Raw genomic sequence first — 12,109 nt, forward strand, 5'->3', positions numbered from 1 at the left:
TAGCTCCCACCTCAATGTGCACTCACCCTCCTTCTAACTCCCACTCAGCATCCCTACTCTTATGCTTCCTGTAACTCCCCCTCAGGGTCCCATCCCTTACCCTCCCCCTAGCTTCCCTGTCAGCACACTCCCTGTAGCTCCCTGTCAGCATCCCTGCCCTCACCCTCCTTCTAACTCCACCAAGGGCCCCTGCCCTCACCCTCCCTGTAAGTCCCCCCCAGTGCCCCTTCCCTCACCCTCCCTGTAACTCCCCCCTCAGTGCTCCTCACACTCCTTCTTACTCCCTGTCAGCAACAATGCCCTCACCCTCACTGTAACTTCCCTTCAGCATCCCTGCCCTCGCCCTCCCTATAACTCCCACGGCTACTACATACCTCCCAACTGTCCCGATTCCAGCAGGACAGTCCCACTATTCGGACATTGTCCCTCCCACAGGCAGCAGTGTCCCGCGCGTGTGTGTGTGTGTGGGGGGGGGGGGGCAGTTGGAGGAGCCCTTGATCACCAGCTGCTCTGCTCTGCACGCGCACAGCATGTATTCAGTGCAGGGAGGGGAGCAGGGGGCTGCCCAGCTGCTGGGGGTGCACTGGGTATGCTCCCAAAAGGCTAGAAAGTGGTCCGTCTGATGAGACTACGCCCACTTTGACGAGGCCATGCCCATTACAGCCGATACCATGCTCCCTTTCCGGATCATCGTGCAGCAAAGCCACATGTTAGTCCCGACTCCATCCAAGCAAAAGTTGGGAGGTATACTACTATCAGTCACCTCGTCGCCAGCACTGCACTGGTCACTGCTAGTGCTTGATCTACTCTCCCTGCTACATGGGTCATGTGGTGGGAAACTAGAGTGACATGGGAGAGCTGAAGTGACATCATACAATCAGACATTCTTGTCACTAATTACAGATGTAGCCACGCTCATAGGGGGTAATTCTGAGTTGATCGCAGCAGGAACTGTGTTAGCAATTGGGCAAAACCATGTGCACTGCAGGGGGGGGCAGATATAACATGTGCAGAGAGAGTTAGATTTGGGTGTGGTGTTTTCAATCTGCAATCTAAATTGCAGTGTAAAAATAAAGCAGCCAGTATTTACCCTGCACAGAAACAATATAACCCACCCAAATCTAACTCTCTCTGCACATGTTATATCTGCCCCACCTGCAGTGCACATGGTTTTGCCCAACTGCTAAAAAATTTACTGCTGCGATCAACTTGGAATTACCCCCATAGTTGCCACGATGCATATGCATGGGCATACGCATTGCTGCAAGCTGCAGCATACACCGTGCTGCAACTAGTCGCAGTCGGTCGATTGCAACATTGAAGTCTATAGCATGCATGCCATAGATGCGGGCACATTAGCCACACCATCCATGTTGTGATGATGAGTGTGGCTACATCTGTACATGAGGCAGCCAAAAAAATACAGTAGTATGCTTTTCTGGGTGTGGGGATTTAGTGTGGATCTGGTCTTCTCAATGTTTTCATGTGGATCTGGCCTTTGGGGGTCATTCAGACCTGATCACTGCTGTGCGTTTCCGCACAGCGGGTGATCAGGTACTAACTGTGCATGCATGTGCACCACAATGCCTACATGCGTCGGACAACAAAGGGCATCGCCGGGCAGCAACAGGATGGTGCGAAAAATCAGATCGCATGGGCGTTTGCAAGGTGAGGAGGCCGTTTCTGGGTGGTAACTGATAGTTTATTGGGAGTGTTCGGAAAAATGCAGGCGTGCCCAAGCGTTTTCAGAGAGGGTGCCTGACGTCAGCTCCGACCCTGATCAATTTGATTCTGTCGCACTGGAGGAGTAAATCCTGGGCTGGGCAGAGACTGCACAAAGTACATTTTTGCAGCTCAGCATACACATAGGATCGCACACTTGCACAGTGAATATACACGCCCCCTGGAGACAGCGCCTATCTGAATGCAGGAGTGCAAAATTAGCAGCCCAGCGATCAGATCTGAATGACCCCCTTTAGCGATTCAGCAGTATAGGGGCGTCAAAATTAGATTATATCTTGCCCCCCCAACCTAAAAGCGTTCTGACGAGCGTTCTGAATCCCCCCCCCATGCTTGCGAAATAAAGGGATTGCCGCAGAAAAGGGGCATGGCCTCGAACAAGGGTGCGCTGTCACCCAATAGTATCCCCAATTCAAATTCTGCCGCACAGTAGCACAATCTTATTCACATTACACCCGTAGTAGTGTCCCTTATTCATGTTATGACACACATTAGTGCCTCTTTTACACAAAGCCCACAGTAGTAGCACCCCTAATACACATAATGCCCACAGTCGTAGTGCCCCTTATGCAATACCCACTGTAGTGGTAGTGCCCACAGCAGTAGTGCCCCTTATGTAGAGCCCATAGTATTGGTGCCCTTATTCAGTGCCCCCAGTAGTAGTGTCCCTTATGTCCCCAGGAGTGATGCCCCTTATTAAGTGCACCCTATGCAATGTTCTCATTAGTATTGCCCCCAGTAGTAATGCCCCCGTAGTTATGCCCCCTGTGGTTATGTCCCCAGTAGATATGCCCCCTGTTGTTATGCCCGCTGTAGATATGCCCCCAGTTGGTGTGCCCCCAGTAGTAATGTCCCCGTAGTTGTCCCCAGTAGATGTGCCCCCTGTAGTTATGCCCACTGTAGGTATGCCCCCAGTTGGTGTGCCCCAGTAGTTATGCCCCCAGTAGGTGTGGCCCCTTTAGTTATGCCTGCTGTAGATATGCCCCCAGTAGGTTTGCCCCAGTTGATGTGCCCCCATAGTTATGTCCCCAGTAGATGTGACCCCTGTAGTTATGCCCACTGTAGATATGCCCCCAGTAGGTTTGCCGCCCAGTAGATATGCCTCCAGTTCCCCCCTCTAGTAGCGCTGCTTACACACACAAAATATTAAAAAAACAAAACACAATACTCACCTGGCCCGCTCCCGCCTCCGGACCGCAGCCTCCATCTGGCACCCGCTCCGCGCAGCTATGAGAGAGACGTCATGACGACTCTCCCATAGCGCACAGCAGCACACACTGCTTGAGCTGGAAGCCGGAGCTCAGGAGTGAGCTCCAGCTTCCGGCTGCGCTTAGGGGGAAAGAGTCGGCGCCCGACCTTTCGCTAGGTTAGGTCTTAGGAGAGCCGGAGGAGACGGACCTGCGTTCCGTCTCCAAATGGTACTGGCGAAACACCCCGTTCCGGCTCACTTTAACCTCTGCTACTATATCTACTATATATTTCTATTATACTGGGGGTATTACTATATATTTATATTGTAATGTAGACACTACTATTATACTGGGGGCACTACTACAGTGTATATTTCTGTTATAATGGGAGCATTACTATGTATTTTTATTAAATTGGGGGCATTACAATATATTTCTATTATACTGGGGGCATTACAATATCTTTCTATTATACTGGAGGCAGTACTATATATCACTATCATACTGGGGGTATGACTATATTTTTCTATTATACTGGGGGCATTACAATATAGTTCTACTATACTGGGGGTATTACTATATATTTCTATTATACCAGGGGCATTATTATATATTATTATATATTTCTAACCTTGCCTCCAGAGCATAGTTGCCGACTTCTGGGCTGCTCTCTCCGGGAGAGAGCAGCCCGTCGGCTCAGCAGGGGGGGCGGGCAGTGAGGTGACGTGACAGGAGGGCGGGCCAGAGGCGGAACGGAGGCGGACCAGGGGTGTGGCTACTGGACCGCGTCATTTAAGCCACGCCCCCCGCTGTGTAATGCCCCGATTACCGGCATTATACAGCAGGGGGCGTGGTTACGATGACGCGATTCAACAAGAATCGCATCATCGCCTGCCCGGACCGCCCACTTTACTCGTTAAGTGGGCGGCGGGCAGGGGGTGACCCGCGGATATCGGGAGACTTGCCTGCTCTTCCGGGGGGCCGGGAGGGTCACCCGTTTTTCGGGAGCCTCCCGGCCATTCCGGGAGGGTAGGCAAGTATGCTCCAGAGTTCAAAGAAAAGGGACTGTGCTGTGTGGCCACTCCCCCTAGTGTCATGTGGTCATGCCCCCTCATGACATGTGACCCTGCCCATTCTTCAGCATACTCAGTACCACTAAGAAAATATTTCTACTTGCACCACCGAGTCCTTACTCCAACTCTTTGAGGCTCCTAATACTCTTTCACTCACATAGATTTCTAAATTAATACTCCTACACACTTCCTATTTTTTATATGGTTGGTCAGATTTTAATTCCATACTTTAATGTGACTTCTAGTATATGCCCTAAATTATCACCTACTGTTTTTTTCAGTCTACGATATAAATTTGTAATCTTGCAGCAAGGAACTTTCAATATAATTTGCCCAGTGCTGCACTTATTTATCTCCAAGTATTGTTTATTATATTGCTCCCTGTAAAGTATCACAGTTGTTGCCATCTTGTGGAATTTTAAGGAAGTGCATGTTTTATGAAAAAAAGTGCATTTTATTTTTATTCTTATCCCTTACTTTTATGGACTAAAAATCCATAAGAACTGCAAAATCCATTAATATGTTTCTTGCAAATGCTCAAGATAATTATGTTTCTTCTTCATTTATGTATTTGACTTTGTATGCCAAATACATTAACATTGTATATATTTGACTTTTCACCTACAGCAGCCCCAATTTTCCAAATAGCAGTATATGCTTACTGGTTCACAGTTGCACCAGGCTTTGTTCAATAGTATACATTAACATGACTAAACTGGTGCATGAAGACTACAGGATTAATTTATGAAGAGTCGGGTTGTAAAACCTGACACCTCTGAGTGTGTTTATGCCCAACACAGCTCGTAAAAGCATTTACCTTTAAAATATAGGGCATAAACATGCTCAGAAGTGTTGGATTTTACAACCTGATTCCACACAACTATTTAAATAAGGGAGCCACACCAACTGCCACCCAAAATGCTGCCAAACATCATCAGCCAGGAATCACTGGCAGTTGGTTTGGCTCCCCTATTTGAATTTTGCAATGCAGCCCCACCTGTGCAACTGCCACCGACTAGTACTCGGAGATGCACACACAGATAGAATACCAGAAAGCATTTGATAACTGCACTTAAAAGACTTGAAAGGCAGAATAGTCAAATGTAATCCAAAATAAAAGCATGTGTCAAACAGAAAATATTAGGTTTGCCATACTTAGTCTCATTGAAAATAGTTTTCAAAAGTAGGTAGGTGTTTACAGAATGTGGCGCACGAAGTTGAGGGGTCATGTCATGATCTGCCCTGAGGAAGCCGCATAAGGGAGGAAGAGCAAGGTAGAGTTGCCTACCCTCCCACATTCAGCAGGAGGCTCCAGTTTGTTGATTGAGTCTCCTGCTGTCCCACAAGCCGTGCTCTTCCTCATGGTTTTTGAGGGTCCCTCTGTAAAAAGGGAATTGGGAAAATACTACTGCACTAGTTCTTTACCAACAATAGATCAGTTCTACTATATTTTACCCCATATTATTATCACGTCAAATTCAGTCACGTTTGGGGGGTGCTTCCACAAACAAATTGGTTGCCAATGTGTGCTAGAACAAGAAAAACAAATTGCATAGAGATGCAAATAATAAGACTATATAAAATATGACTTTTATTATATATCTTGTTAAAAAGACTATTACTGTGACTTTTTTAAAGCAAAAGTGAAAAATAAACATTAACAGTGAGACATAATGTTCTTGTTCAAATAGCATTATTGTTGGAAACTATGGGCCTAATTCAGACTGGATCACTGCAGCGTCAGCGATCTCAGTCTGAAGCTCTTTGGGGAGTGCGCTGTGACCCAGGACACGGCAAAGTAGCCGCCTGCCAGGGAGCTACTCTGCGGGTGCAAAAGCATCACCGCCGTGCGATGCTTTCACACCGGTGCGGGTGGGAAGGGCCTGACATGGGGGCGGACTAGCCCTCTGCTGGGCGCCCCCCGCATGTCTGAGTAACTGATCGTAGATGTGCTAAATTTAGCACATCTACGATCAGATCTGAATTACCCCTGTGACCATGTGTGCGCAATGTTCTTGTTCAAATGGCATTGTTGGAAACTATGACCTTCATAAAAAATTATGATGCGTGTCATCAGACTAATGCATTAATAAACTTGTTCTTCAGGGTCGCCATCAAGAGGGGACTGTGGGGACAACTGTCCCAGGGCCTGGACACTATGACAGGGAGGGGGCCTGGCTCACTCATACCACCCACCCATTAGTATTTGCCACATGGTGAAACTGTGCCTCAGTCCACCCACCACCGCTGCAATAAAGTGATGATGAGCCCATGTCCACCCACCACTCGTGCAGGAAAAATGGAGAAAGGACCCGCTAGCCGCCAACGCTGTATAATAAAGTTTATTAGGGAAGCAATTAGCTTCCCGACATATGGGATCCCGGCCGTCAATATACCGGGAGGTAGGGAGGACGCACTGCCGGCGTCACTCGGAATGCCGGCATCACAGTACCGACAGCCAGCATCCCGAACGTCCGGACAGCAGGATGCACTGTCATCCTGCTGCGGGAAGAGGGGGGGGGGGGGGGGGGTTAGGTTTGGGCTGCAGAAGGGGGATTGGGGTTAGACTGCAGTGCCGGGAGGGTTGGGGACCAGGAGGGAGGGTTAGGCACTTAGAAGGGGAGGTTTGGGATCAAGTGGGGAGGAATAGGTTTAGGCAGCAGGGAAGGGAGGGTTAGGGTTGGGGTTGGACACCACAAGAGAGGGTTAGGTTAGGCAGCTTACTGTGGGGCTGTCTGCATTCTGATGAACGGGATGCAACAGTCGGGATTCTAGCCACCGGCATCCCAGCCATCGGCAAATCATACTAATCCTGTTTATTATACGGCACGTGACGCCACAACATCACGCTGCGCCACTGAAGAGGAGACGCAGCGGGTTGCAGAGAGTCTGACAGTCTGCCACGTCCTGTTGGCTCATGCCCAGTGCTGGATTTGAAATGCCCCCTGCTGTCCACACATCAGCGCAATTTCTGTTTTCAGGGAGCAGCTCGAAGTGAAAGTGTTGGGAGTGGGACATTTCCAAGGCATCTATGCTAGGGCAGAATTTCAGGTGAAAGGACTGTCAGTGCTCGGAGGAAGAAGGCTGGAGATCTGGGCTAGAACCAGATGAGGGGAGGAAAAACAAGGTGGTCTGGAGAGGGAGAAAATAAAGGTAGGAAAATAATGCGTGTGTGTTTGGGTGAAGTCTGCAGCAAAAATATATCCACATGTAGCAGGGACATGCGATGAGGTAGCCTCACCGCAGCGCACGTGACTGATATACACACACCTTTTTATAACCCCCTGCATATAAAATATTGAAAAGCTATGACTGCTATAGAGATTAATCAGACACATAATATGTGCTGTGGGGGCAGGGCTCTGCTGAAGGGGGCAAGGCCAAAAGGGTGCGGTGCAGCACTGACTATATTCTACCTCTAACTCTGCCAACAACTGTATAGGTGTGTACCCAGACTAATGCGGGAGATATCACAGTTATCTCCTGCAAGAGGCTAGGTAGCACTTCAGACCACAGTCCCAATAATTCTCAATGGGACTATGGTCTTTCCCATATGTACTGTATGAAGTACTAAAAGATGAAGCTTTTTGGAGCGAGGCCCCATATGTTAACTCCATCTTCAGATTAAATAATGAGCCACATGGTGATATAAATATTCCTTTAATACATTTAGGTGAGAACCACTAATTAATTGTGACAAAACAAAAAGCAATCACACAGCTACCCTTTACAGCCTTCTCAATTCCACAGTGAGCCTATTAGGAGCAATAGCCACCAAAAAAAGTATAAGAACATACAGCAATGTAATGATGAGTCTGTAGTGTTTACAAAAGCAGCATAAGTGTCAATTCAGTTTTGGTTTTGTTTAAACATATGCTAGACACACATATCACACATGCCTATGCTTGCGTAAATTGCATAGTCAAAGCTGCAGCATGTCATTCTTAGCAGTGGAAAGCAGCAGTGCCTGCCACTGATCATTTAACTTCTGTTGATGAGGGTACAAGTGCAGACACAGAATTATAGAGCATTCATGATGTGTGGGCTAGTGCTCCAGCACCCTGACCAAAGCCAAATCCTTTTGGACCAAAGTTCTTTGCGTAGCATGCTAGGGATGAAGAAGATATAAAATTTAATTGGTTCAATGAAAACTGTCACATAATACCAAAGCATAAAATAAAAATCGTAGAAAAACTGACCTAGTACACAGTAGGAATATACAAGAAATGGAGAGGAAGAACAAAATGATTCACAAAAGAATGAAAATGTAGCGCACACACAACTAGAGTGATCCTCATAGGTTGACTGTAGTAGGGGCAAAGGTTGGTCTAAAGTGAGAGATGGCAAGCACTTGTACCAGTCATTTATAAAAGGAAACTTTCAAGAGCTGCCTGCTTTTCTTGTGATCAGTCTTACAGTATTTCTATGAAAGAAGCAATACTCATTACGGGCTTCCTGAATAGAGTTAAACTGCACACTTAAGGCTACTTATGTATCATTGTCAGACATTGACATACCATGCAGCTGTAGGAGACCATAGTAGCCTTGAGAACATACAGCTTAAATTTATTCAGATTGCCAATTTTGTACATCACTTAATTCCAACTTTTCTCTGTTTCTATCACAAGTGTTTCCCGCCAAGGAAAAACAAGAAAAGGCAGAGGGCAATATCACTGCTGGGGCAATATAAATATAATTAAGCCAGAAAGGAAACTGGAGGGTCACACCAGCTTGCAAGATACTAAAACGTTTTCATTGGAGATGCCCAGAGAGAAGAAGCAGGTGGGCAGTGACGGGGTTTAAGTGAATAGTGTCTTTAAGCCCTGCTTAACCTTATACCCATAGATCCTGATATAAATGTTTTACCCTTACCGCAAAGGTCACAGATTGCAGACCGTGCACTCCACTTCTAAACATATTATTTATCTATTTCCATCTTCCCCAGTGGTGCAAGTAGAAAAAAATATGTCTTATAGGAACGGTGTGCGCCAGCATTAAAAAAAATAATGGGTGTGACCAAATGCCAAATGTGGCGTGGCCAATAAAAATGTGTGCGTGATACACATATGGGGTGGGGAGGGCAGATACACATGACCCCAACAGTGCCAGATACACATTGCCCCATAGTGACAGATACACAAATGCCCCCCACAGTGCCAGATATGCCCCCAGTGCCATATACACATGTCCCTACAGTGCCAAGTACACGTCCTCAGTGCCCATCCCCCTTTTGCTTATCGCGCTGCTGTCCTGCGTGTGAGGAGAGGAGAGCACAGCGTGCGCCTCTCCAACCCCTCAGTCTCCGGCAGAGGTGCGGGTGTCTACCTTCAATTAGGCGCCGATCCATGAGCCAATCAGGAGCCTTGGCTGCCGGCCCGCGAGCGCCGATATGAAGGCAGACACTGAGGGGCAGGAGAGGCGCACGCTACGCTCTCCTACCCTCACAGCAGCAGTAGAGGGAGGGAGGGAGGAAGCGGCGGCCCGGCGGCGGTGGGTATGGCGTACCCATGGCTACATTTTTTAAGGGTACTTTGTATTCGCCCACTTGCACCGCTGCAACTCAGAGGGGACTGGTGATTCCCCCTGCGCACACCTCAGCCTCTCTGTGTGTGCAGAGATCGGTGATCAGGGGAGAAATTCAGCAAGCCTCGAGAATGACTGCCCCAGAATGGCAATCAGAAGGCATTCAGAGGAGCACAAAAAGCATGCAATATCTGCAAACAATGACCTCCAAATTCTCACCCTTCAAGAGGAATATATTTCCCTGTTACAGGGTGCCAGAGCAGCAGAGCCTGTGGACTCATGGGATGTGGCCACAGCAAGGAAAGCTCACCTGCTTGCTGTCACATCTAATGCAACAACACCAGGTAAGTGATCAACTCTGGACTCTCTCTCCTGGCCATTCCAGTATTTGAAGCCTACTAGCTCATTCTTTTATGTAAAGGTATACATTTTGTGTCACCATCTTGTGGTAGGAAGAACCTTTAACCAACTACGCTTAGACCAGGAGGCTACTGCATAGTGTTACAAAATGATGCAAGAGCCCTTTTGATTCAGGATGGCAGTCATCTATTCAGCAATTGATGGTGTACAAAAACCCTGTGTGCTGAACCAAAGACTTCAAATTTTTATACACTGGTCCATAAGGTCTTCCCATAGTCTTCAGAAGTCCAGTGTTGGTGATCATGGCACATGCTAGCCTCTCTTTTATTGCTGCAGAACTGTAAGTTCTAAACCTATTACTTGTTCCCCGAAAAATGCAATTTTTTTTTATTTTGAACGCCATCAACACATACAGTTACTGAGCCTTAGGAATACAGATTAGCACTGTTAATTTACAATTTATCTGAATATCTAAAAATATAATTTTGGCCTAGTGGTGCAATGAATTTTTTTTTTTTTTTTTTTTTTTTATATACTCTGGGGTGCTGTGATTTAAGAAAGTTTGGCAACTACTGGGCTAGGGTGATTGATAACTAAAGCTGGGTACACAACTGAAAAATGCAATAATCTGTTACAATGCAATAATATATTGTGTCCACACCGCATAATGGCCCTCATTCTGAGTTGTTCGCTCGCTGCTAATTTTAGCAGAATTGCTAATAGGCTAAAATCCGGCAGTTCTGCGCATGCATCTCAGGGCGCACGCGCCAAGCAAATTTACACAAAACTATGCTATTTTACTCAAAGGCGAACAAAGCTTTTCAATCGCTCTGCTGATTGACAGGAAGTGGGTGTTTCTGGGCGAAAACTGGCCGTTTTCAGGGAGTGTCCTAAAAAAACGCTGGTGTGCCAGGTAAAAAACTCAGGAGTGGCTGGTCGGACGCTAGGCGTGTTTGTGACGTCAAACCAGGAACTAAACGGACTGAGGTGATCGCAATCTAGGAGTAGGTCTGGAGCTACTCAGAAACTGCAAGGAAATTGCTTTCGTTTTGCTAATCTTTCATTAGAAATTCTGCTATGCTAAGATACACTCACTGAGGGGGTAATTCCAAGTTGATCGCAGCAGGAAATTTTTTAGCAGTTGGGCAAAACCATGTGCACTGCAGGGGGGGCAGATATAACATGTGCAGAGAGAGTTAGATTTGGGTGTGGTGTGTTCAAACTGCAATCTAATTTGCAGTGTAAAAATAAAGCAGCCAGTATTTACCCTGCACAAACAAAATAACCTACCCAAATCTAACTCTTTCTGCACATGTTATATGTGCCTCCCCTGCAGTGCACATGGTTTTGCCCAACTGCTAACAAAATTCCTGCTGCGATCAACTTGGAATTACCCCCATTGTATCATCCCATCTGACGTGCAGTACTGTCCATCAGATGGGACAATACGATGTGTCCGAGCAACAGATTGGGAGTACACACTACACAATGGTTGTGCACAGTGGTCGCAGGTACCATGACTGCACAACATATCAGGTAGCTCAGTGATTCACAAACTCCATGCCACGGCACCAGAGGGTGCTGCAGGCGACTTGCAGGGGTGCCACGGTTGGTGGTCCAGGACCAAATCAAAATATTTATGGTCAGTGCTGGTGGCTGCCAATTATTAAATGTGTGGACAATCAGAAGTGCAACTCTGTCCACCACCCCATAACTGACACTATGGATGTCAGGTAAGCACAATTTACTTAATTTAATCATTTTTGCTGAATTTCTCAAGAAATTTTCCACATAGAGTGCTGTGACTTACAGTTTGGGAGCCACTGATGTTGCTTAAGTGAGGTATAGGTTTCTGAAAACAGCATTGCACTAATAGAACATGTAACAGTTATGTACCTTTGCAGTAGATCTCTCCATCTTTATCGGCCAATGTAGTCGATTCCAAACCTTTCCCACATTTGGCACAACGGAAGCAGCCCTTATGCCATGACTGCAAGATGGACGGAACAGATAGATACAGAGTATTGGAAATTTGTCAACACTATTGTAGACTAAATCAGTACTTTCTTTTATGTACAAATATTATTATTCTCCATTTCCTTAAAAAAAAAAATTGTATTACGTAGTCATATAAAACAGATACAGCAGTGTTCATTGATGAGTTAGAGCAGGGTTTCCCAAGACACACTAACAGTACAAGTTTTAAATGATATCCACATACTT

The 12,109-nt window shown here is 46.6% G+C and overlaps 1 protein-coding gene across 5 annotated transcripts in view; it reads right to left on the reverse strand.

The window, feature by feature from the left end:
• Positions 1–7,647: 7,647 nt before the first annotated feature.
• Positions 7,648–12,109, reverse strand: part of CSRP1 (cysteine and glycine rich protein 1) — a 142,526-nt gene continuing 138,064 nt past the window's right edge. For all 5 annotated transcript variants that reach the window (XM_063954970.1, XM_063954969.1, XM_063954971.1 and 2 more), the window contains 2 exons: positions 11,783–11,876; positions 7,648–8,111 (listed from right to left, as the gene is read on the reverse strand). In XM_063954970.1, the coding sequence (XP_063811040.1) occupies positions 8,035–8,111; positions 11,783–11,876 (171 nt within the window). In that variant the 3' untranslated portion in view covers positions 7,648–8,034. The remainder of the gene's footprint in view (positions 8,112–11,782; positions 11,877–12,109) is intronic.

This window comes from Pseudophryne corroboree, chromosome 2 (genome assembly GCF_028390025.1).
Source record: "Pseudophryne corroboree isolate aPseCor3 chromosome 2, aPseCor3.hap2, whole genome shotgun sequence".
NCBI classification, from domain to species: Eukaryota; Metazoa; Chordata; class Amphibia; order Anura; family Myobatrachidae; genus Pseudophryne; species Pseudophryne corroboree.